The following is a 26,123-nucleotide window of genomic DNA, read 5'->3' on the forward strand; positions in this document are numbered from 1 at the left end:
AATCTCTCTCGGAGCCAATGACAAGACGCGGACCCTCGCACTGTCTTAAGGGCAATGTAGTTCTGAAACTTTTCTATCGGCTCCGAAGCTGGAAAATGCCTATCCGCTCCTCAGCACTTCCTCGACTCGTTTTTGAGTCCTCTCTGTTAGAAATGTGACTCGGCAGTCTGTATGGAGTTGAAGTATATTGGTTAGAGCCGAGTCTGTGCATGTTGGCTGATGTAAGTTCAATGGGTCTAAAATTGACTAAAAAAGGTTCAGGCGGTCATAGCTGGCGACAGCTGGCGGTTGTCAAATATTTCATATCCTTTGTTTGGCTGGAAATCCATCGTCTTTGAACTCATACATGCAGGGAAAGAGCAATAGCACTTAGACTTATATACCGCTTCACAATGCTTTACAGTCCTTTCTAAGCGGTTTACAGAGTCAGCATTTTGCCCCTCCGATAATCTGGGTCCTCATTTTATCGACCCTGGAAGGATGGAAGGCTTGAGTTGGTCAGGATCAAACTCCTGGTAGTGAGCTAAATTAGTCTGCAATATTGCATTCTAACCACTGTACCATCATGAATCCCAATAAATCAATCAAAGGCACCCTTGGGTCCCACTGAGTTTTGTGAGATTTATTCTGCAATCATGGATAAATGTGGCTGTTTCATATCCTTGGACATGCACTTTAACCCCACCCCCCATGATATATTCCTTGAAGACTGAGCAACTGATTACTGAACTATTAGTTGCACAATAACATGACATTCGGAGAGTGAGTTATAGACCACTCGAGTTAGGACAGTGATGACGAACCTACGATATGCTTGTCAAAGGTGACACTTTGTTTTTGGGTGACATGCCAGCATCCACCAAAATCTGATGACTATTTTCTCTGTTTGAATGAGCACAAATTCAAGAAATATGAGATCCTGCACTACCCAAAGCTTAAAATGGATTCTTCCCATTCATATCAGCACATGATCTGTCATTTTCAGAATTGTGATCAGCTCCTTTCTTATGCACAATATGTTTCACAATATTTGGCTGCCTGTATCTGATGTTTATCTGGTGCCAAAGCAGCATATAACATTATAACTGAACAAGTTGTGCAATATATAACACAGGTTTTCCCTAAGTTCAGTATCATCTCCTTCAACATATATTATCATTTTATTTAATAAGTTTCCAACTGAAAAATTCAGACTTCTTTTAAAAGTTAGTGACAAATTATAACTATTTCTGGTCATATTTCTGGTATTTATTCTTAGCTCTTTTTAAAAATCCTAATCTATACATTTTACCTGCAAGACTTTTTGGCAAAAACTTATTTTTAACACTGTTAATGTTATGTACCATCTCCACAAGGGCACACGGCATGAGCTATATAAATTTGAATGTAAAAAGAGAGAAGCCAAAGTTACTGGATTTACAGAAGTTAAGCAAATGATGTTATTTCCCTTCCTTGCTACAATTGCACAACACAAAATAATGAAATAATGAATAAATTCACATTTTAGCAGTGCCCTGAATGAACCCAAACATGCTTATTTCTTCATTTATACTGTTTCCTAGTATGATTCGATTGCTTATTGTACCCTATGACTATTATTAAGTGTTGTACCTGATGATTCTTGACTCTTGATGAATGTATCTTTTCTTTTATATACATTGAAAGCATTTGCACCAAGACAAATTCCTTGTGTATCCAATCTTTATTGGCCAATAAAGAATTCTATTCTATTCTATTCTATTCTATTCTATTCTAATTCTAATTCTAATTCTAATTCTAATTCTAATTCTGTTCTATCGAATGAACTCAGAACATGGGTTCACTTAAATATGGATACGTGTGCCATGCAAGCATAGCCACTAAACAAAACTTATGTGATTATGGAATTATAACTACAAGATCACCCTTCGTTAAGCAATTGGGTGAGATATGAGAAGGAATATTAGAGCTAAAAAGTGATGCCAGGCAGGTTTGGATCACCTTGATGTATTATTATTCGCATTTTTACTTGTAATGGCAAAACGATTCATCCTCCTCGAACCACGCCTCCGTCCATGTTCAATGTTACAGCTTGGAAATTTACAACAGGAGAACTACGACTCCCAGCGTGCACAGGAGCAACCACAATGCATTGAAGCGTATCGAGAGAGAGAAGCCACTCTGCGCCTCCCCGGTGTTGCAAAGTCTTACGGGATGCGTAGTCTTCTGGTCAATGTTGCCTTGTGGCGGTAGTCTTCGTGTGGACTCCAGCATCCAGGATGCGCCTCGTAGCGTTTTCGAGGCAACAGGAGACTATCGCTTCCTCTCTCCCGGCCTTTGTGAGCCGGACTGGAGGGTGGAAGGAGTTGTGGTGGCGGCGGCGGCGGCGGTGGCGGCGGGGCAGGAGGAGGGAATGAGCGAGGAGGAGGCGGAGGAGCCTTGCGGGAGCGCGAGGAGCTGCGGCAGCTTCCCCAGGTGAGTAAAACACCGCCTCTCTGGGACCGTTGCTAAGAGACGAAGGGACAAGCCCCGCCCCTTGCACCCCTCTTTCCTCCAGGACCGCGTTCCGCGTGCCGTGGCGACCATCCAAAGGGCCCCAAGGCCCAATCTGCCATGGGTCACCGTGCTGCAGTATAAGGCATGTTTGGGCGAGATATCCTGGGCCTTGAATTATCTTCAGCATCCGTGCATGCTGGTTTAATTAATACCTCCCCAGCATGCTGCTGGCTAAGGACGATGAGAGCAGAAGTCCTACCTAGGCTTGGCATGGCGCGGTTAAACTTTCTTATGGCTGCTGTCCCATCTTGGGGTCACGGCCGGGACGGTAGAGTTCTGTGTGACATTCCCGATCAGCAGAAGGAAAGCAAAAGTTGTGTGTGGAGGGGGTCAGGGAAGAATGGGACAGAGCTTTGAATTAAACAGAATCGGCACTTTTTAATACATGGGACAGATATTTAATTGATGCAATTCATAATGTATACTGTGGTTGTGTGTGCTGTTCCCATGCGGCTGGTCTGGGCTTAGAAGATAAGCAGGGATGGGCTTGGATGAAAGGCCACCAGGAAAGTTTATTTCCCTACTTAAGAAAAAAGTATATAGTTAAGTCCATGTTGTCACCAGAACTGAAGCTTAAACTTGAGGATATCTTCAACCTTACTGCCTTAAAAGCAGGAATAGGACTGAATTAAAATAGAATACTTTATTGGCCAGGTGCAATTAGACACACAAAGTATTTGGCTCCAGTGCATAAGCTCTTAGTGTACATGCAAAACAACAAAGTAATAATACTCAGAATAACAAAATAATACTCATAATAGTGATACCAATAAGAGAAGGTAGTGGAACAGATGAGAAGGATAAAAGTAATACAGCCATACTGCATGGGCTAATAGGTTTAGATAAATAGGTTTCTTGGATTGTTGTCCAGTTGGTTCCAAAACACTGGCATATGTGGTGTCATATAGATTTCTGTCCACTAGAAGTAAATGATAGCTCCATGTTTAATCAGAGCAGTCATAGGGGTGTAAATTTATGGTTTCTATTCTTCTTGGATTTGCTCTAGTCTATTCTCATTGGATTTTTCTGCAGATGAAGATGGATGGGAAAGTTCATTTTGTAGTAAATCTTTTAATGAAGAGGCGTTTAATCCTACTGTCATTGGGGAACTTACTACGGAAATTTAGTTGCATCGGTCAGTGGTAAAGATGGAGGCATTCTGGAATGGGGTTGAAAGAAAGTTGATCATTCCTTGTTATAGAACACTCTTCCTCAATCTGGTGCTCTCCATGTATATTGAGCTACACCTTTTTGACACCTCTATTAAAATGTGCTAGCTGGGGAGTCAAAATAATGTTCCCCAACATATCTGGAAGGTATCAGGCTGGGAAAAGTTGCTGTAACATATGAGATCACAGAAACATTGAAAACAGGCAAAAATAGCTCTAATATTCATCTCAATCTCCATGCTTCCCTCAGTATAGAGCAAATGCTGGCGTCCAATCCTGGCAAGACCCCGATCAGCCTGCTACAAGAGTATGGGACACGCATAGGCAAAACACCCGTCTATGACTTACTGAAAGCTGAAGGACAAGCACATCAGCCCAACTTCACCTTTCGTGTCACAGTTGGTGACATCAGCTGCACCGGTTAGTTGCGGTAAAGAATAAGTATACTGATGATCCAGTTTACCTTATTTTTCATTGGTCTTTGTGAGACTAGGCTGAAGCTGCCATACCTAAATATGAAAATAGGTACTTAATTAAGCAGAGTGGATAAAAGCAAGGAATTTTTATCTAAAAAATCCTTAGGGGAAATAATTAAGAAAGAACTCAGCCATTAAAGACATCTAGCAAAAAGGAAACCTTTTGTCTGAATGAAGTTGGGGCCTGAGCACATGGAAAATCCCTACCCAAGTCCTGCTAACAGCTACCAGACTAACAAAGCAAGATGTCAGTTGTCCAACTGGTCAACCCAAATCAAGGAAACACTCGGGAGCTTTAAATTCCCCAAAGTAAAACTTTATTGGATACACCATATTGGTACTGAAGAAACAAAACCAGCTCCGGTTTCCCCTGCGCAATTGCTTGCCTGGTTAAAGAATAACTTCCCCATTTCCCCACCCCTGGGTAATCACATTGTCCAATTATGAGATGTCCGCTTGTTATGGGAACGGTCCATCTCTTTCTCCAGCACCTGCAGTGGAGACTTTGATGGCTTCCATGCTCTCACAATCTCTGCATACATTCTCATCATTCCATTTCCCCCCCCCCCCCCCCCCCGCTCCCCAGTTCATTGGCAAATTGAGGCGCATTAAACTTTGAAAAAGGCAAAGGGGTTCAGTTATGACACGAGGACTTTGGAGGATTAAAAAGGATCCTGAAGCCATTACTCTCTGAGTTGTCTCTGGATCCAGACTTCTGCCCCTCTGGCTAGTGGTGCCAGCCTAGTCGAGAAGGATGTAAGTAAGTGTGGATGATACGTGTGTGTGTGTGTGCGGGCATGTGAGATAGAGCAAATGTATATATTGTAAACCAGTAAAAATTTGCTGATTTTGCCTTAATTGTGTCCCAATTCACAATATCATTTAGACTTGGGAATAATTCTTAAAAAAATATCTACAGTAATAGGTTTCCCCAGGTCCTCCTTGTAAAAATACAAATGTCTCCTGGTAGTTACTGGTGGATTTTTGCAGTCCAGAACTGATTGCTCTACACCAGGGGTGTCCAACCTTGGCAACTTTAAGACTTTGCTGGCTGAGGAATTCTAGGAGTTGAAGTCCACAAGTCTTAAAGTTGCCAAGGTTGGACACCCCTGCTCTACACCATAGCCCGGTGGCTCTCCAACTTTGTAATCCTTTGATTCCCCCCTGAATTGTTCAATGAGTATGTGCGACTTCCCTCTGAATAAAACTAATGATTTAATCGATGTTAGGATAGGATAAGGAATAAATAGATTACTTGTAATAAAATGAGCATTTAATAAAATAATGTATCTGTATCTAAAATAATGTATCTGTCACAGCAGCGTTTAAACTTTGTTGTATTGCAATTGCACAGTCTGCTAAGCAAATGAGAAAGGAGGCCCAGAATGAGTTTTAATGCTCCTGCTTTGTATGCACAAGTCTATTCAGTTTTTTTTCTTTTAAGTATGACCTCTCCCAAGTTATTTGCAATTCCTTGGCGTGGGTGGGGATGTCTTGTGCCCCAGTTTGGGAATCCCTCCTATAACCTGTTTAACTCCCCCCCTACTGAAGCTAAGTAGGGCTGGGCCAAGCCCTCGGAAAATTTCAGAGATCCCCATGTATGCCCCCTTGATTTCTACCATGTGGCAGGAAATGATAAATATTTCACTCTTAGAAGTTCTCGTTCTGACTTTTGGCTTGGTATCGTTATCTCTTTCCTTCCTATTTTCAGGCCAAGGACCTAGCAAAAAAGCTGCCAAACATAAGGCGGCAGAAGTAGCACTCAGGCTCCTAAAGGGAGGAAACATGTTAGAGCCGACGCCGCTGGATGAAGCCAGGTGAGGAGGGACTTGCCTGCTTGGGATGGTTCTAGAGATCCCAGATGCTCTTTAAGAATTATCAGGGCATCCTCTATCTCTACTCCTGTTTATATTTTGTTCATCTCAAAAACTTAAATTTGTGTCCAGTTTTGATAAAGATGGATATTTTCTTACTATTGGTGATGATGGGCAGATAAGTAAGCCACTGGAATACTAATATTTGGGGTATATTTGAGCAAGCTACCAAAGACCAAAAGGACTGCAGAGCTTTAAAAGGCTTAAATGATATCTGTGTTCTCCATGTTCCACAGATAAGCAAGCCTCTAGATTGGTTGTTTTGCCACAGTATTACAATTCTGCTGCCAATGTTATATTTCCCCCAGTATTCTGCGTGTATTCATTATTGAAAGAGAACTAATTCTATTCTGACAAATTTGTAACCAAGTGCTGGAATTAGGCAAGGCTGCAATATATTTGTTGCACTGTTGAAAACACAAAACATTCTTTTAAAACAGTTGTTTTAAATCTGCACTCTGAACCTTTTCCAAGTATGTGTCTTCACTTTGCATCACAATACTTGGCTTTTACCAAAGTGTGAAATATCATTGATCAAGCTCTACTGCAAGTGACATTGACCTTCTCTTGAGATTTCATTTTTTCATTATGCTTTACTGTGTGCTTCTGAATGAATACTGAGTTTATTCAGCATATGAGATTTTCGCGCTATTTTTTACACCACCAATCAGCTGAATTAACTACTGAACTAATTCAGTTTCTGGGTTCACGCAATACACTGAACCATAAATGAACAAAATAGCTAGGTTCGCACAACACATTGAATCCAAACACCAGATAGAAACCTTTGCCTCAGCAGGTTGTATAAATCCATTATGGGATTAGAGTAGTTTAACGGGCAGACATTAAGCAATAAAAGGAAGCTGGGGTAGAGGAAATATTCTGGAAGGACAAAAGTAATAAAGCAGATTCTGCAATTCAAGTTTGGCAGTCTCTGACTTCATTTCAAAAGTGTTTCCTGCTGTATGGATTCCTGCTACTGAACATGCTTTAATATTTTCACCTTCTATTTTCAAGCTCTCTTTCTCTAGAGCCCTTGGCTCTGACCACTGCTCCCGTGGCTGTGCCTGTACCCATCCCACCAGCAGCCTCTCCAAGGTAATGGGGATAATTACTGAAGTGAAAACAAAGGCTGAGCTGCCAACATCTTTATAAACAATTCCTGTTTCCCTAAAGCCCGTTACTGCTCTACTAGAACAAGCTGGATTATTTGAGTCTACGTTCCTGGTGCTTGTTATTGCAGTTTTGCCCTTGTTGCTGTTCATAGATTCCCAACAGTCTTCCCCATTGTGTTCTTTAGGTGGTTTGGATTTCAGCTTCTAGAATTCTAAGCCAGCATGGGTTTTCTGGAACAGAGGTCCAGCTCGTTGGGAAGTCACTAGCTCGGGAAGGATTGGACAGAGATAGAGGATGCAGCTATATGGGATGCACCCTATTTCGTTACTACTCAATACTCTGAAATTAGGTATCCAGGTCTGATTTGCTGTTGGAAAGACCAGCAAGTGGTTCTTACCAGATTCACCTTATGTAAAACACACCTGTTTATCTTGAATGAATTTCCCCCTCCAACCTAGGCTTATTATGCTTTTCTTTGCAGTCAAATATAGATTCCAGGCAAAGCTTTTCTTTCTAAAGGGCCTTCAGGCAGGTTCCTGGGGACAAAAAAAATACTGTGCCTTTAATTAGCAGTGGGCGAATGTGCATGGGGTACCCGAGTTAGCAACACTTTGGGGGAGAATGTTTTTTTATTTTGTGTCATCTTTTACTCAGAAGTTCTCCGCTGGACATAAAACCTACAGTATCCCCACAGCAATCTGAGTGCAATCCAGTTGGGGCCTTACAGGTAAGCAGTTTTCTTGGCTGTGATATATGGTACTTTCTGCTCACAGCCTTGATCACCGTCCCTCAATTTGAGTGCTGTCCCAATGCAGTGAATACAATTTCCATAATACGTATTGAGTAAACACCAGGAAAGGGAAGGGAAAACTCACGGGGATGCAGGTTCTAGTATACAGGTAGTCCTCGACTTACAATAGTTTGCTTAGTGACCGTTTGAAGTTACAACAGCACTGAAAAAAGTGACTTATGGCCGTTTTTCAGACTTACGACTGTTGGAGCATCCCCCTTGTCATGTGATTTACATTCAGATACTTGACAGCTGACTCACATTTATGACGGTTGCAGTGTCCCGGGGACCATTTTTTGCCACGTTCTGACAAGCTAAAAGTGGGGGAAGCCAGGTTCACTTCACAACCAGGTTGCTCGTTGAACAACTGCTGGGATTCCCTTAGCAACTGTGGCAAGGCAAGTCGTAAAACGGGGCAAAACTCGCTTAACCAATTTTTCACTTAGCAACAGAAATTTTGGGCTCAATTGTGGTCGTAAGTCAAGGACTACCTGTACTTTCCTCTTTCACCGTCAGGCTTTGTAATAGAAACCACTGATCTGTGTTGCTGGCATGCAAGCTACATGTCTGACATTGTTTGTCATTAGTACCCTATTCTGTGAACCAGACACTTGGGGACCTCTCCTTCCTTTCAATGCTGACACCTGACCTAATTTCAGTGCTCTCAAGACCCCAATTTTTGAAAATGAGACATTAGCCAACATTTAGAGGGCAGGAATGGGGAATCAACCACGTAGTTACATCCATCTGATCCTCTCCAGTACCTCTCCAAGACTCTCAGATGGTGGAGCAATTTTGGAAGAAGGTCCAAGAAATATTTTAGGAAAACAACCTGTCAGTATGTATGGGTCTTTTTGGATCATGCTTTTTAGTCAGAACCAACATGGGGCTTGCTGCAGCTCTGGAATAAAGCCAGTCACATACGATGAAATCAGTCACCTACTTACAAAAGGTCAATGCTTAATTAAATCAGTTTTCTCAGTCCTCATATTGTAAGTAAAATCCATTTACTATGGACATAGCTTTCCAAGTGGTCTTGATCCAACTTATAGCAATAGCATTTTGGCTTATATACCGCTTCACAGTGCTTTGCAACGGTTTATAGAGTCAGCCTAGTGACCCAACAATCTGGGTCCTCATTTTACCCACCTCAGAAGGATGGAAGGCTGAGCCAACCTTGAGCCTGGTGAGATTCGAACTGCCAAATTGCAGGCAGCCTGCAGGACTGCATTCTCATCCCTGCGCCACCACGGCTCATGGTGGGAGCCATATTTGACCATAGCAAACATTACTTAATTCTGGCTTGAATCTTCTCCCAATTATCAGCCAAATGTGTGTTAACTTAATGGAACCATCAATTGGGATTGTAATAATTGATAGTTGCATTATACTATATACTCGATATACTAACATTTCTAAATACAGTAAGTTGTTTCTTTATAAAATAACCAAGATAACAAAAGGGGCCAGACCTGCCACTCCCATTAAGAATCCAGAAAGGATTGTTTTTCTTTTTTGCCTCTTTCCCCAGGAACTGGTGGTGCAGAAGGGCTGGCGACTTCCGGAATACACCGTCACTCAGGAATCTGGGCCAGCGCACCGCAAGGAATTCACCATGACTTGTCGTGTTGAAAGGTTTATTGAAATAGGTATACTATCATAAGATACTCATCATATAAAAGGGGTATAGTATCCTCCCTTCAGTGTGACTGCTAGGTCCCATGTCAAGCTCTAGATCAAATCATGACCAGCTGTAAGCTGAGGGCATATACTGGTCCTCTATCTTTCTATCTTTCTCTCTCTCTCTCTCTCTCTTTCTTTCTTTCTTTCTTTCTACCAACCAACCTACCTACCTACCTACCTACCTATCTAATCTCTCTCTCTGTCTCTTTCTTTCTATATCCATCCATCCCTCTATCTGATATGTATGTATGTGTGTGTGTGTGTGTGTGTATGTGTGTGTGTTTTCTTAAGTTTTCGTGGGTACTTACATGTATGGCATTCAGCTTTGTTTGGGTATTTTCCCATGTCATTGTAGTTGTGCTTTTAAAGTTGTAGCAACGTTTCAGCAGAATCTCATCTGCCATCATCAGGCTTCTGTACTGTGTTCGTCAGACGAACACCATACAGAACAGACAGACACAGTACAGAAGCCTGATGATGGCAGATGAGATTCTGCCGAAACGTTGCTACAACTTTAAAAGCACAACTACAATGACGTGGGAAAATACCCGAACAAAGCTGAATACCATACATACATGTATATATATCAGCATTGTAGTTGTCTTCTGAGGGCTGGCCAGAGGGAGGGGGAGGGGAAGAAGTGCCCAGGGTGTAAGGGATGGATGCCTTCTGCAGCACTCTGCCAGCCAAAAGGGCTGCAGGGGGCCTGCGTACGCCCCCACACACACCCCATTTTTGACCTGGATGGCCTGCTGCAGCACTCTGCCAGCCAAAATGGGGCATCCCCCTGCACCCTGTTTTTGCTAGTAGAGGTACCATGGGCTGGGCCTTTTGCTATTTCCAGACTGGCCCTGTAGACCAGATTTAAGCACCCTTTGGGTCAGATCCGGTCCGCAGGCCTTGAGTTTGACATCCCTGGCCTAGACTGAATATAGAACCTACTAACATTCATGTTTTACTGTGTTTTTTTAAATCTAGGTGAAAATATATATTACAAGCCCATGTATGATATGTCGTACGCTAAAGAACTATCCTAAGATGTTAGCAAAGAATCTAAATCCACCTATGATTAACCCGTTTAGTTTCTTAATTCCTTTTTATTGGGTGGATCTCGACTTGTTTCTTCTGCAATCCCACTGGGATTTTTAAAAGAGTGGGAAGCTTCCCAATAACAGGCTTAATAAAAGGAGGAATGGTGCCGTTATAAAACAAGATGGCAATGCACAAAGGCATCCTTCACTCACGTACACCGAACTAAAGATATGGGAATGTACAGGAAAAGATTTTCCAGGGAGCTCCCTGAAAGGTCCTAAAAAACCAAGTCTTTAAAACCTATGGTTGTATATTCAGATATACAACCTATGGCTGTATATTATTTGAAACCTATGGCTGTTATATTGGCTGTATACAACCTATGGCTGTATAGTTTAGGATCAATATATCAGTCCCGTTGTCAAATTGCCATTCCAACTTTTCTTTTCCCTCCAGGGAGTGGCACTTCCAAAAAACTAGCCAAACGCAACGCTGCAGCAAAAATGCTGGTTCGGATCCACAGTGTTCCTCTGGACCCACGGGAGGGGAGCGAGGCTGAAATGGAAGAGGACCAGTTTTCTATTGTGAGTCTTGAAGTGACAAGCTGCTGATATTTAGATGAAGGGCTGGTAACGCTACTGGGTTCTCTAGAAATTCAGTAAAGAACAAAGACAGAAAACCAAGGATAATTGTGTTAAGAGCAGAAGGAAGACAATTAACTCCTGTATGCTGTAATTTGTGAAAGAAACAGAACCTCCATGAACACCTTTTCCTACTTAGATTGCAGGGACCAAACTGGACGGGATGAAAAGTCGGGGATCCGGTTGTACCTGGGATTCCCTGCGCAACTCAGTGGGAGAGAAGATTCTTCATCTGAAAAGCCACCGAGTTTTCAATTCTGGGTTCTGCAACCTCTTGAAGGAACTCTCCGAAGAGCAGAGTTTTGATATCAGCTACCTTGATATTGGTAAGGAATGAGGCAGAGATTAGAGTTAATAAAGGTTGTGTAAATTTTCTCCTCCCTCTTGTGCACTACAGGCAGTCCTCATTTAGTGACTGCTTCATTTAGTGATCAGTTTTACAATGCTGATTTTAAAAAAGTACCTTTGCAACCAATCTTTGCATTTAGAACCTTTGCAGAGCTGTAAAATAAAGGGAAGCTGAAGTAAGATCATAAGCACAGGAGCGGTTTCATTTACCATCTGCTTTGCTTAATGACCGAGTTGCTGGTTCCAACTGTAGACACTCAGTAAGGATGACCGTCTTTATTTGTCCATTTACAAATGCAACTTTGTGTTTCCCACTTGCACATTGAGCAACTGGATGGCTGAAGGCAAATGGGACCAGGCATGCTTAGAATTATCCTTTAAGGTCAGAGAGAACTCGGGTGAGCTTGGATCTACATGGGTTACATCAATAATATTGGCTTCATGAAAGAGAAATATTGACTTGGAACACAAACCAGACAAGGTCAGGAATTTGGTACTGCAATGTTGGTCTGCTTTAATTTTAGGTATATGTTTATCAGATGTAAAAGAGGAAAATATTGAAGTGATCACCAAGTCAGGCAGATTTTTGTTTATCTGTTTTGCTATCTTTTAAGGAATGACAGCATTATACTCTGGTACAGTGAGCTTAAGCAGGCTATCCTGCCTGCTTCTTAAAAGGGCAATGGTCATTATACAATGCAGACTTTAGCTCTGCAAGGATCATTTATTTGCTCTTGAGCAGAATGAAATCTTAAAATATCCATTCTAATTCAATAAACAAAATTATATTACATTGTACTTAATGTATCATCTCTAAAAGTAGTTTCAAAACAAGAATGGAAATATGTACTTCAGTGCTACAGAAACACAGCTGACAAACCTATTCTGCCTATTAAAATAGGGTTTCCCCCAAAACATCTAAGATTAGAAGGGGTACTAGAGATGGAAAAGAAGAATCACATTTTGCTGTATTGCACACATCCTGGTGTTTCATTTGAGAATAGGTTTGCCTTCCCCAGATTTCTGGATGAGAATTACAAGGCTGAGTATCTTGCAGCATGTCCATAGTAGTTAAGCCACCTAGAATTTGCAATTTATCCCTATCTAGAAGTCAACTTGTTCCCCATCCTTCCCTTAGGCTGCTTGGTGACTACACAACTGTAGTAAAATATTAACACTATTGTGTTAATACTACCGTGCTACAGTAACTCACCAAGTTTCTTAGTGAAGTTCTCAAAAGCAGGATCAAATAGTTGCCATTTGATAGGCTGAGATAAATTGCCATTGACCATACTAGTTGAACCAATAAGTTCTTTTACTATCACAGCCATAAGAAAATTTTCTGTCCTCCTGTTACCTTATGTTTTAATTGCCAGAAGATTTGTGATGTTATTTGTCTGTTGCTTTGCTTTTGCTTGAATAATCAGTATACAGGTAGTCCTAGACCTTCGACTACAGTTGAGCCCAAAATTTCTTTTGCTAAACAATCAGTTGTTAATGAGTTTTGCCCCATTTTACTTTTCTTGCCATAGTTAAGTGAATCACTGCAGTTGGGTTAGTAATAGTTAAGTGAATCTGGTTTCCCCATTGACTTTGCTTGTCAGAGGGTCGCAAAAGGTGAACACATCATCCCAAGACATTGCAACTGTCATAAATATGAGCCAATTGCCAACTGTCTGAATTTTGATCATGTGATCATAGGGATGTCGCAACTGTTGTGTGAAAAATGATCATGTTATTTTTCCCAGTGCCGTTGTAACTTCGAACAGTCACTAAATGAATGATTGTAAATTGAGGACTACCTGGGAGATCAGTTGCAGCAGGTTGCTGTTTTCCTGGTTTAAGTAACTGAATGGGGTTTTTTCCCCCCTCACAGATGAGACGAGCATAAGTGGCCTCTACCAGTGCTTGGTGGAGCTTTCTACACAGCCAGCCACAGTATGCCATGGTTCAGCCAGTTCCCGCACTGCTGCCCGCGCTGATGCTGCCCGCAATGCCCTTCAGTACCTCAAAATCATGGCTGGAGGCAAGTGAGATGCAGGCGCCTGGCAATGCTGCAGATCCGTTGAGGAGGCCATTTTGTTTTCCTCTCATGAATTGACGTGACAGGGAAGTGATTGGATGGGGCTGCAAGAAAGGAGGAGGGTTGGAAGAAGTTGGCTGAACTGGAAGACTTTGAAAAAGTTGGCCGAAGTTGCAGCAGTGATGGGGTTTACGGAGCCGTTTCCTGAGGGGCAAGGACAGCCCATCTGGAGGCTATCCTGCCTCTTTGGCTCACTCGGGGTCACCCTTCTTGTTCTCTGGGATATAAGCACCGACTGGTTTCTCTCATGTTTGGGAGTTGCAATAAAAAAATGGATTTTTTTTCAATAAGAAGTTGTCCTGTTTTATCCCCAGGAATTAGGCATTCACATACAAGAGAACTGTACCTCCCTCACCATATACCATAAGCCAGAAATCTTCAGACTGCTTGAGCTAGTTGTGATCTCTGCTAGTTTAGATACACTTGAGGCAGTGGTGGGATTCAAAAATGTTTAGGACTGGTTGTGGGTGTGGCTTGGTGGGCGTGGCAGGGGAAGGATACTGCAAAATCTCCATTCCCTCCCCACTCCACTAACCTGCTTTCCAGCTCTGTTCTCCTGGGCAGGGCAACCAAAGAAGACCCAGCCAGTCAGCTGGGACTAGGGAGGCAGAGAATAGATGGGAGCATGGCCAGTCAGAGGTGGTATTTGCCCTTTCTCCAAACTACTCAAAATTTCCACTATCAGTTCTCCAGAACTTGTCAGAACTTGCTGAATACCACCTCTGACTTGAGGGTGAAAAGTTAGCATCCCCTTGCCCACATGCTTATTTTCTATCAGAAGGGAGGGGCTGAGGCTGCAAATCCCACAACTTCCCAAACTCCAGGTGATTGGAGTCCAGCAACTCTTGGAAAGCCAATTTGCACTACCCAGGTATGGAAAGAAATGTTGAATTGTCCCTCAAGCCTGTCTCTCATGTCCAGAAAGCATTTTTTTAAAAAAAAAACAGAGTTTCAAACAATTTCGCCTTTTACTTAATTTCTCTAGATTGTCTTCTGTCTCCTCAAACCAATACTCATTTTTGTAGAAATGATTTCCTCCTATGATATATTGTGCATGTACCTGCAGCAGTCCCAACCCAAGGAAAGAATTTGAACAGGTAACTGGTCCTGAAAACAAGCGTGCTTTTCTAGCTCAGCTAGAGTCAGACTGATGCTTACAGGTGATGTTGGGCTACATATCCCTTCTTCTAGGAGCTGTATTATTCAGCTACTTTGGCCATATGTGGTATAGGATAGGCCAATATTAGTCTTTCAGTGTAATTAATTCTATGCATTGTGCAAAATCCATTTTTGGGAGAACCTGCATTTTACAATCTGCATTTTAAAGACTCACTCCCAGACAGGCGTTGCCAATAATCCACCACCACTGTGACCAACAGACAATTTTTAAAAAACATTTTACAGAGGAGCAAGTCTTTGCATGAAAGGAGACTTCACTGACCATAGATGTAGTCACCTATGAAGGCATGGGTAATTTTCATTGTAATTCTTTTTCCAAATGTGCCATTCATTTCCCCCCTTAGAACTGAATACCATTCCCTAACAGAAAGCACTATACCTCCCCTCCTCCTCCCTGTTCAATGATCCTGAAGACCAAGTCTAATGAGGGTTGTAGGTGAACAGGTTAATTGCAGAGAGGGTTACCTGGTCATCTACATGACAAAAAGACTGCAGTATCTTCCAAGATGTAACAATGTTGTTTTATTATTGTTGACAACAAATAGTATACAGGTCCTTAACAGGGAAGGGCCACCCAGCTAAGGCTGAGTGACAAGACATAAAAATAAAGAAGCAGAAAATTAAGGTGTGGCTCTCATCCAGTTTGCCAGGATCCAGGAAGCAATTACTTTTGGTATTTATTTTTTCCGGATTGCTACTTCCAGCTTCATTTTTTCTTGCCGAAGCGTTGTGGGGCAGCCATACTCAAAAACTGAGGGGCCAGAGAATCCCAAGCCCGTGCTTTGATCCGGCCAGCGCTTCTCAAACTGCTGGTCCTGACTTCACGGCCAAACCTATAGAAACGATCAGAAGCGGAGAGCAACATAGAGAATGCAATGCCTGAAGGGACAAATTGGGCCCACTTTGGGGAAATCAAAGTCATATTCCCTCTGATAGATCATCCTATCTCCAGCCATAGCTGGTCAAATGACTCCAGAAAGCTCAGAAGCAAAGAATTATGGGTACCGTTTGCCTCCAGGACTTGACTCTGAAATGAATTGGATTGTGGGTCAGGAAGTAATTAATTCTTTTTAAAGGACAGAAAGGTGAAACGATGAAAGGCATCCTTTGTTGAGGTTATACATGAATAGGGATGCCAACAAATGGATCATTTATTCATTCAGTTCTCAATGCACTTCATAGTACTGATTTGCATTGGACAGGCAGCAATCATTTGCACCAGTAAGCCAGGAATTGTATGTAGCAACAGCACAGAGAAGCATAAAGAACTCCGTTCTGATTTCCCCATGTTTTTCCCTGCAAAAGCCTGGAGGAAGAATGAACCAAAATTCAGTTTCATTTTGTCCAATTTTTAGCTTTCTGTTAGTTTCAAACCAGGGTGTAACATAAACCTTATTAAATTGCTGAATAAACACAACAGAAAGTCAATCAGTTTATTTCAAACACAATTCCTGGTTTGTACAGAGATGTAAGCTGGGAATTCAGTAAAGTAAAACAACCTTGGTTAATTTTTCTCCTACAGCTGGAACCAGTACTTGACCTTAATTCATCTAGCAGACACAACATAAAAAAGAACAAAACAAAACAAAAAACCCCACAGATTGGAAAGCTCTATTTGGATAGCAATTTACACATTATATCTTGTTCTCCTTTAATTGCCTCTAAATTGTGAAGCTGTTGCCTAATATTTACAATATATGATGCCACGAGAGGTTAGTGAAATCTCTGCAAATCTCTGCGCACCATTTGGATGAAAAGCGTAAGAAGCATCAGCAGAAGAGTAACTGGATGTTTTAATGTAACCACTAAAAAAATATTTTTCAAATCAAATCCAGAAAACAGACTAAAATGAAACTTCGAAATTGCATAGAAACATGAAGTTAACATATTTGCTTCTATTTCACCTGAAAATGCATATAGTTTTGCTTAATAAACCTGTAATCAATCATACCTCTGTGGCTGGAATAAGAAGGAAGGGCTGCGACCAGGTCTCTGCGCAGCATGTAACAATGTACGGAGAAGGACATCCAGCAGATTTTCATCAGGTAAGCTCTGACCAGTGTGGGCCTCACCCTCTTGTGGCTGTAGGAAGAAAGCCTGGAGTTCATCAGAACATGCAATTGGACAGGAGGAGATTTTGCCCCAAGTTTAAGGGGTACAACAAGTTGGATGAAAACCCAAGACAACAACAGCTCACCCTTATTATGCAGGAACAGTATGTAGGTGTTGCATACTGACTGTAGCTTCAGCTTGAAGACCTAGGTATTGGAGAAGATCTGTCCTGCACCATAACAAAATAAAGGCAGCTACTTCCCTTTGCTTTTACTCTAGCGGCTGGATCCACACAATATGCCTAGCCAGGTTAGTTAAAGATCAAAGGGTTGCATTCACTTGACATGTTAAGCTTGGTTAGTTTTAATCCTGTGTTGTTTTTAGATGGGAAGTTTAATGTGTTGGGAAACCTAGATAATGTGTTAGTGTATGTACTGTGCAAACCCTCAACATGCATTAAGTGTGTTATGCAAACCCAGCCAATATACCTTGCCTTTATATTTTGATCAGCCTTCTACAACTTGGCATCTTTCAGCTGTATATGTTTACAGCTCCCATTCTCCCCAGACAGGTTAGCAATGGTACGTTTTGAACTGGAGAGCATCAGCCTGGGCAAGGCTGCTTCAGATGTAAATCTTAAAAGTACACTCTGGTTTAATTTTTGCCCGATACCTATAACAAGAGAAAGAGTACTCTGAGTTGGATATATATATATATTATATATATATTATATATATATATATTATATATTATTAATGCTCAGTTTGTGTGTTTCTTAAAATGCACAGCTAATCTGTAGCTCTTCTATTTCAGCCCCCAATATGCTGTGAGTCTTTATAAGCCGCTTATCAATCTTGAATTTGCAAGGACACTTTGGGTAAACTGATGTCTCCATATGAGAATATGACAGGCTATGTCAATCTGGAAATTCTCTTGCTGCAAATGTGCCCTTAGAGACACCAGGAAGTAAAGAAGCCTCTTCATTCAAGTCAGCCGAAGGCGCCTATTTATCAGCAAGACAGTTTTAAGATTCCTAAAGGGAACTTTTCCTGCATGTTCTTTTCCCAGCAGCAGCCATATAACAAAAAGAACAGAATTCCTCTAAAAAGACATCCTGAAGATCATATTTATCAACTGCATATCTTGTGAAAAAAATTATGTAGGAAGCTATTTCCACAAGGTATAAATACAATATACTATTTATTGAGCGGTCACTCATTAGAGCACATGCCCACAATACATACAAACATGGATATACTTGTTACTAGCATAAGGACGACAAACAGCAACATAGTTTCTCCAACTTGAACCTCCTTACACCTTTTGTTGCTGAAATTATGCTTAGAAAACAATCTGAAATTCTCAGGTTGCAGCATTCTAAGTTGTATACACAGCAAGAGCGATAGTCACAAAAGAAATGTGTCCTAATCCACAAATAATTCCACAGAGTTTGCAGACATTATACTCCTTTGACAGAGCTCTATAGAATTACTGGAGATCTTTATTAGCGCCAAAATCAATTACTACTTTCTTAAGACCACCTATTGTCCATAGCTGATAGCAGATAAGAGGAAAAAATAATAGAAGAAACTAGAAGAAATCTGGCTTAGCTACGGAGCTTGGTGGATCACAAGGATGCTTCGTCCTTCTTGGGGAGTTCCCGAAATATCAGAAAAATGGTTGGGACTGGGAAATATAGATGATCAAAGGACATTAGCTATAAACCCGTCACAGTTGGGCTTGTTTTTTCTCGCCTGGTCGAGCTTCAGTAAACCTTCTCACCTCCAAATGGGCAAGCTGATGCCAGGATCCCCAGCTTTGTCTCTGTTGGTAGGAAAAGTGCAACTGTCCCATTTGGATGGGTGTAATGTAGGTCGGGGCAGCCTGGCTGTAGTGATGGGTAGTGGGAGTTGGCATATCTATAGCAAAGCCTTCCTCTGGTCAAGTTCAGTCTAGTCTCTCTCTCTCTCCTTCACCCACTTTACAAGGTTGTGTTAAAGATGAAATCTGGTGGGAGCAGGAAGGCAACTATGCACCTGGTCTTAGCGAAATAGCAATACGGAGATTCTCAGTCATTCAGGTCAGAGATAGCTCTGAAGAAGCTTCTCGGATGACAAACCTCTTCAAAAAAACCGCCCCAGAAAGTCCCTTGCCTCTTGAAAAAGCAACAACCATGACCTGGATGACCTAGAATCTCCACAGACACCCGGCCTAAAGTTAACAGATAACAAATAATCAGAGTTGGAAGAACCTTGTAGGTCATCCAGTCCAACCCCCTGCCCAAGCAGGAGACCCTACAAGGCAGCTTTGCCACAACTGACGCCCCAGCCACACCTGCGGCTGAAACTTTCCCTCGAGGAAAGCGCGGGAAACAGATGGAAAGCCGAAACAGTCCCCCGCGTCCCGCTCGTCTGTTTCCTCGGGGGGCAACTTACCATCCAGTCTAAAAACCTCTCCGGGTAGCCATTGGGTTCTTCGGCCAAGAGTTCTTGGGAGCCGAGCGCCTCCTCGAGACTCCGGACCGACCTCAGGCTGCCCGAGAGAAGCAAGGCCAGCGCTAGGAAAAGGCGGGAAGCGTCCATGGTGGAGGCTCCCGCTCCACTCTCTCTCTCTCTCTCTTTCTCGCCTCTCTGCTCCCCACCCGTCCTGCTTCCCTTTCTCCTGGCAGCGCCTTTATATCTCCTGCCATCCCAGACGCGGGGCGGGATTGATGACACGGGTGGCGGCAACGGTTTGCAAGGCAGCAGCCCATGCGGTGCGGGCCCTGCGGCAGCTCCCCGTGACGAGCGGAGTGGGACCGCGACGGTCCCTGACAAGAGGCGAGCGCCGTTGCCGTCTGGGGCCGCTTGCGCGTTTATTGCGAGGATAAATCCAGCAGAACGGCTCTTTTCGGCCCTGGTGGGACGCGTGGGCTAATTGCTTGTTTACCACGATGTGTGTGGTTTGCGCCGGGGAAATCGAGGCCGGCGATTTGGACGCTGACCCCCCCTCCCCTGTCCTCCCAGTCGTCTCCTGCAGACGGCTTGGATTGATGGGTCTACTAGAGCCCCAGATAGGCTTGCGTGGGACGGGGCATTTGTCAGGCTTTTTCGCCAGCCGCTTTTCAACAAGGCCCGCTTTCCCTGAGGCATTCACGTCGGCAAAGCGCGTTTATAATGAAACCCATTTATAACACGCGGCCCGGGGATCGGACAGGGAAGGGGGTGTGCGTGTATGTGTGTATGCCGGGCTGAAGGAATACACGCCCAGCCACCTTAACAACTGTCTCACTTAGCAACAGAAATTTTGGGCTTAATCGCAAGGACTACCCGTAAACGAGGGAGTGTTAAAGTAAGGTGGCAACTGCAATTCAAGGACCTTGGAGTGCTCATCTCTAATGATCTAAGTGCTAGAGCCCCAAAGGCATTAAGCCAAAAAGGCATTAAGAGTTGTTAACCTAATCTTAACCTAGCTTTTTCTCCGGTAGCATCACACTACTAACTAGGGCATAAAAAACATTTGCCAGACCAATACTTGAATACAGCTCATCAGTTTGGAACCCGCATTACATATCTGATATTAACACAGTTGAGAAAGTCCAGAAATATTTCACAAGAAGAGATCTCCACTCCTCTACTTGTTGCAGAATACTTTGTGCCACCAGACTCAAAATTCTAGACCTAGAAAACCTAGAACTACGGCGTCTTCGGTCCGATCTAAGTATAAGATATAAAATCATACATTGCAATGTCCTACCTGTCAATGAATACTTCAGCTTCAACCGTAACAACACAAGAGCAAACAATAGATACAACCTCAAAGTAAACTGCACCAAACTTGATTGCAGGAAATATGACTTCAGCAACAGAGTGGTCAATGTCTGGAACTCTACCTGACTGTTTTCTTCCCCAAACCCCAGAAACTTTAACCTTAGACTGTCTGCTATTGACCTCACCCCTTTCCTAAGAGGTCTGTAGGGGCGTACATAAACGCACCAACGTGCCTACAGTCCCTGTCCTATTGTTTCTTTTTATTATCCATTTCATGTATTCATAACTGTGTTTATACTTATATTTATTATCTTGTAAGCAATTGACAAATCAAATCAAATAAATCAAATAAAAGGTGTGGGATAGGGAAGCGTCCCTGCTCTATGGGAAAGGAAAAACCTCTGGCATTTACAGGTAGTCCTCGATTTACAACACATCGCTTAGTGATGATCTGCAAAGTTCAAACGGCACTGAAAAAAGTGACTTGTGAGCACTTTTCACATGACTGTGGCAGTATCCCCTCAATCACATGATTTACATTCAGAGGCTCTGCCAACTGACTCACATCTATGACGGTTGCAGCATCCCTGAGACATGGGAACCCCTTTTGCGACCTTCTGACAAGCAAAGTCAATGGGGAAACGAGGTTCACTTAACAACCGTGTCACTAATGTCCGCAATTGCAGTGATTCACTTAACAACCAGGGCAAGAAAGGTCATAAAATGGGTCATAAAAACTCAACAAATTTCTCACTTAGCAACATACATTTTGGGGTCAATTGAGGTCATAAGTTGAGGACTACCTGTATTCTCCCTGGTGCAGTATAAAGGCCCAATACTTTTAAAAAAAACTTCCTTATTTTTACAGAAGCTAACTGCCCTAGTTAATTAGTAGGGCTTGGGCAGAAATCAAGCTAGCGGACCATGGAAATAACTTCATGGGATAGTTTTCTTCCCATCATATAGCTGTTAGAATATAAGTAATCCTTGACTTACAGCAGTTTCATTTAGCGACCGTTCAAACTTATAATGGCATCGAAAAAAGTGACATGCCTGTTTTTCACATAACCGTTGCAGCGTCTCCAGGGCCATGTAAACAAAATTCCGCTTGGCAACAGACTCATATTTATGACAGTTGCAGTGTCCCAGGGTCATGTGATTACTTTTAGTGACGTTCTGACAAGCAAAGTAAATGGGGAAACCTGATTCACTTAACAATGGTGTTACTAACTTCACTACTGCAGTGATTCACTTAACAAGCGTAGCCAAAAAAGTAAAATGAGGCAAAATTCACTTAACGACTGTCTCACTTATCAACAGAAATGTTGGGCTTAATTGTGGTCGTACGTCAAGAACGACCTGTAATCGGGTGTGCGTTAAAGAAAGGTGGCAACCACAATGCAAGGGGTGGGCAAGCAGGAGGAAGAGAAAAAAACAACAACAAGCAAATAATCCACTCCCTCAATTTAAGTCATTTGTAAATTAAAGCCACTTTGTTTAAAGCACCAGGCTAGAAAGCGGGAGACCATGAGTTCAAGTTTTACCTTAACCATAAAAGCCAGTAATTTGGGGAAAAATAGGAAGAAGATATGCTGGATATGTTTGCCCGCTTGAGTATTTGTAAAAATAATAAAGGTGGAATATATGAGGGCGATCCACAAAATAGATTACGTTTTGCGATAAAAAAAAAAAACAAAGTGTAGGAATTTTTTTTTATTATATACACTTGAAAGTGACACTTAAATACTACTTTTCAACATATTCACCAAACAAATTGAGGCACTTATCATAGCGGTGAACAAGCTTTGTAATTCCATTTTCATAAAATTCAGCTGCCTGAGATTTGAGCCAGTCAGTCATGCCCGCCCGCAGTTCCGTGTCGTCAAAGCGCTGTGTTCTAAGCCAGGTCTTCATCCTCGGAAATCGACTTTCGTGATCAGTTCATCAGTCACAATGCTCGGACGTCCACTCCGCTGTTCATTATGAACGTTAGTTCATCCATTTTTAAACTTAATGCACCATCGGCGCACTCCACCTTCAGTGATGATGTTGTCCCTGTACACTTCACACAGTTGCCAAAAAATTTCAATCGGTTTATGGTTTTTTGCCAACAAAAACCTTATCACTGATCGCACCTCACAACTTGCGGGATTTTCAATTGCAGCACACATTTCAAACATTTGCTGTGAAATAACGGGCAACGATGCGAACCTCCCACTAGCACGACTAGATGCAGACTGAGCGGCGGACACACAGACCAAAGATGGCCACGCCCCTTCTTGCTACAGGCGAAAATGTAATCTATTTTATGGATAGCCATCGTAAATAAAAATTAAGAAGGGAACCAGTTTGGTGGTGAAGGTACCAAGCTAGAAATCTGGAGATGGTGACTTCCACTCCTGCATAGGCATAAGCCTAGCTGGGTGTCTTTGGGCCAGTCAATCTCTCTCAGGCTCAGCCCCAGGAAGGAGGCAAGGGCAAACTTCTTCCAAGAAAACTGCAGGACGAACACAAGCATTTGCCAGTGGTCAAAACACTGACTCAAAAACATACACATACAAACTAATAAGCAAGAGAAAAAGATGATCATCGGACCAATTCGTTGTATCCCAAGATGCGACGTGTATAATTATTATACACAAACTAGTTTTGCCACAGAATTTAGAAATTGGACAGCCTCACTTGACCAGTGGATTCAGTCTGAAGAAAAGCACAAGAGTACAACGCCAAGGAGAAGAACCATGTTTATTGCCAACACCATACTGGTAGCTTGCTTTACAAGAAAGAGGGAGCCTGAACAATGGATAAGCCAAGATTGTTATAGAGGGCTACAAGTTGGCAACATCCTAGGGATCGGATTGGCTGCTCTGTTTGGGAAAGCTAATCAAGTCCTTGTCTGTGTACCTGGGGTGAGTTCTGCTTTTAGGCAAAATGGGCTTTTAGGAGAACAGCAATGCTGGGAAAGCCCGTTGTTAAGGCGATGGAAGGCTGAGGCCATCAGGAGATAGAAGGCTGGGTTTCTCCTGGTTGCAACTCCCTTGGGCTGTGCTGTGAGCTGGTGAGGAGACTCTACTCTTTGGTTTAGATGTGGTTGCAGGACGCTTTATCCGGGGCATGGAAAGTCCGCCTAGGTTTGATGGGATTAGTCAAAGAGGTGAACAGGGTTTGACCCTAATGTCCAAAGATCAGGGAGCAAAAGGGTAGTATGTTCGTTTTGTTTATTAGATTTATTTTCTGTACTGTGGTAGGGCTAAGCATTTTGTGGTGCAGGGAGCAAGATAGGATTGGGCAAAGCCAAGGAGACACAGTTTCTTGGGTTTGGGAAGGAGTAGGCAGAGCGCGGAGGGAGAAGGCAAAAGGTTTTTCTTTAGGAAGAAATTGTCTGGCAGCTCCAGAAAACTCAAGGCATGCAAAACTGCTCCGTTTCCTTTGAAGCGGGAGCTGAGCCAGTTCTCTTGCAGAATTCATTGCCTTGGCTTCCCCAGGTGACAGAAATCCCTTTCCCAGAAGGACATTTGGACCTGGTGAGGTTTCTGACTAGCTGCATCTTTTGAATGTGAAATAAGCTACAGATAGTCCTAACAAAGAGATTGTGTACATACAGTATACCTGTTTGGATTCTCATGTTTTACTAAAACACAGTTTGCTTTTACCAGAGTTTTTCAGAAAGCTACAAATTCCTTGATTCAGGCAATATGTTCTCTGATAAACTATGATTTACAAATGGTTAGATCAAAACATTTTGCCAAGCCAGAACCAAGCCAATCTGATTATGGTTTAATGTAATGTGAACCTAAAGTGTCTCTTTGAATAACAAGATGGGTGGTAAATAAATTAGATGATAAATAGATAGACAGACAGACAGATAGATATGATGATAGATGTATAGACACAGATGATGGTGATGATAATTGATAGATATAAATGATATATACATATACACACACACATACACCATAGATAGATAAAAACTGAGGGCATTAAAAACAGTCTTTCATTTCTTGGATCTGAATGTGAGAAGCATGTTGGTTGACTTAGATTTTTTCTTGGATCCTTAGAATTTTTACCTGAAAGGGAAGAAATTCCATGGACAATATATGGCTTTCATTCATGCCAAAGCGCTTTACACAAAACCAATTTCTTCCTGCCAAGCCTTTGCATTTAAGAAAAGTATGCTTCCGATGCAAAAGTGTTTAAGTGTGTTTGTGTGAGATTTTTCTGTACAACCCTTAGGCAACAGGAGAAAGTGATGAATCCCTCTGCCTGCATATTAATTCCTGGGTTGTGTTTCCTGCAGGCTTAAAAAGCAACTGATTAATAGTTCCAATAACAATCAAGTATTTCTCTGCCTTGGCACCATGGACAGGGTGGTATCCATCAATGCAAGGAATAAGCTGCACAAGATACAGCTTTTTGTTTATCAGCGATACATCTCTGGGAGTGGAGAAGACAATGAATTTATATTTTAATGTAAAATGCCCTGCAGGTGTCATGTCCTGCTCATGGTATAAAGTGAATAAACTGAAGCAGTGGAGGGAGGGAGGGAGGGAGGGAGGGAGGGGTAGAGAGACAGACAGAGAGAGAGAGAGAGAGAGAGAGAGAGAGAGAGAGAGAGAGAGATGCAAAAACAGGTTTCTCATAGAGGATCAAACTGATCGCTTGCTGACTGACTGCCTTTCCTCAAGGCAAGATGTTCCACAAAATAGGGGCAGCAGCAGAAAAGGCCCTCTTCCTTGACCCTGCCAGTTGAAATTCTTTGATTGATGGACTCTGTAGCATATGCATTCCCTGACCGACTGAATGGAACAGGCTGATATGACGGGGTGAAGCTGGTTCCATAGGGATGCTCTTATGACAACACTGGGTGGGGACTCAGGAACCTACCTGGTTTTGGTGAACTACAACTTCCAGTATCCCCAGTCAGTATGGCCAATCATCATCGTCCTAGGTTCTTCGATCCTGTACTTAGCCAACTTGAAGAAGAAAAGGAAAGGATTCCATGTAGGTATACACCCAAAGATGTTTTTTTTTTCAAAAGGCAACTGATGGCTTATTTTTGAGGAAAAAAGAAAAAGACATTTTGCTGCTCATCCAAGAAGCTTCATCAATTTTGGTAGGATGGAGTGGGCTATGGAGGGCTTAATTCTGATAGGATGGGGGGCGGGGGAAAGATGGGAAGGATCATATTTATTTGCAGTCAATCCCCCCCCCCCATACCGTCAGAGTTAATCCCTCCATAGCCCCCACCATCCTGCCAGAATCGATGAAGCTTCTTGGATGAGAAGTGAAATATCTTCTTCCTCAAGGAAAAAACTGTCAAGCTGCCTTTTGAAAAGCACCTTTGAGACAACTATGACTGAGAATTTCCACAGATGCTTTCCAACTAACTTTGTGGC

At 42.5% G+C, this 26,123-nt stretch overlaps 2 protein-coding genes across 4 annotated transcripts; one reads left to right on the top strand and one right to left on the bottom strand.

Moving 5' to 3' along the window:
• Positions 1-37: 37 nt before the first annotated feature.
• Positions 38-14,037, top strand: TARBP2 (TARBP2 subunit of RISC loading complex). 2 transcript variants are annotated; one of them, XM_026714772.2, is made up of 10 exons: positions 38-221; positions 2,071-2,454; positions 3,955-4,124; positions 5,892-5,997; positions 7,072-7,152; positions 7,828-7,897; positions 9,492-9,609; positions 11,132-11,259; positions 11,456-11,642; positions 13,541-14,037. In XM_026714772.2, the coding sequence occupies exons 2-10, from the start codon at positions 2,213-2,215 to the stop codon at positions 13,696-13,698; spliced, it is 1,260 nt and encodes a 419-aa protein (XP_026570557.2). In that variant the 5' UTR covers positions 38-221; positions 2,071-2,212; the 3' UTR covers positions 13,699-14,037. The 2 variants fall into 2 exon arrangements, with proteins under 2 accessions (XP_026570557.2, XP_026570556.2); XM_026714771.2 differs by having other exon boundaries at positions 40-221; positions 7,825-7,897.
• Positions 14,038-15,425: 1,388 nt separating this feature from the next.
• Positions 15,426-19,649, bottom strand: NPFF (neuropeptide FF-amide peptide precursor). 2 transcript variants are annotated; one of them, XM_026714854.2, is made up of 3 exons: positions 19,414-19,649; positions 16,878-17,008; positions 15,426-15,759 (listed from the first exon to the last, which is right to left on the bottom strand). In XM_026714854.2, exons 1-3 carry the CDS (start codon positions 19,558-19,560, stop codon positions 15,633-15,635), a joined length of 405 nt encoding a protein of 134 aa, XP_026570639.1. In that variant the 5' UTR covers positions 19,561-19,649; the 3' UTR covers positions 15,426-15,632. The 2 variants fall into 2 exon arrangements, with proteins under 2 accessions (XP_026570639.1, XP_087781482.1); XM_087925356.1 differs by having other exon boundaries at positions 16,878-17,023.
• Positions 19,650-26,123: the final 6,474 nt, after the last annotated feature.

This window comes from Pseudonaja textilis, chromosome 2 (genome assembly GCF_049901715.1).
Source record: "Pseudonaja textilis isolate UNSWEBS1 chromosome 2, rPseTex1.2, whole genome shotgun sequence".
NCBI classification, from domain to species: domain Eukaryota; kingdom Metazoa; phylum Chordata; class Lepidosauria; order Squamata; family Elapidae; genus Pseudonaja; species Pseudonaja textilis.

Coding starts and splice junctions, on each gene's coding strand:
- TARBP2 (XM_026714771.2), top strand. CDS start 2,213: ATGTTGCCTTGTGGCGGTAGTCTTCGTGTGGACTCCAGCATCCAGGAT. Junction 4,125..5,891: donor TGGTGACATCAGCTGCACCG/GTTAGTTGCGGT, acceptor TCCTATTTTCAG/GCCAAGGACCTAGCAAAAAA. Junction 11,643..13,540: donor TATCAGCTACCTTGATATTG/GTAAGGAATGAG, acceptor CCCCCCTCACAG/ATGAGACGAGCATAAGTGGC.
- NPFF (XM_087925356.1), bottom strand. CDS start 19,560: ATGGACGCTTCCCGCCTTTTCCTAGCGCTGGCCTTGCTTCTCTCGGGC. Junction 17,024..19,413: donor AGAGGTTTTTAGACTGGATG/GTAAGTTGCCCC, acceptor GATGAACTCCAG/GCTTTCTTCCTACAGCCACA. Junction 15,760..16,877: donor TTCTTATTCCAGCCACAGAG/GTATGATTGATT, acceptor TCGTTTCTATAG/GTTTGGCCGTGAAGTCAGGA.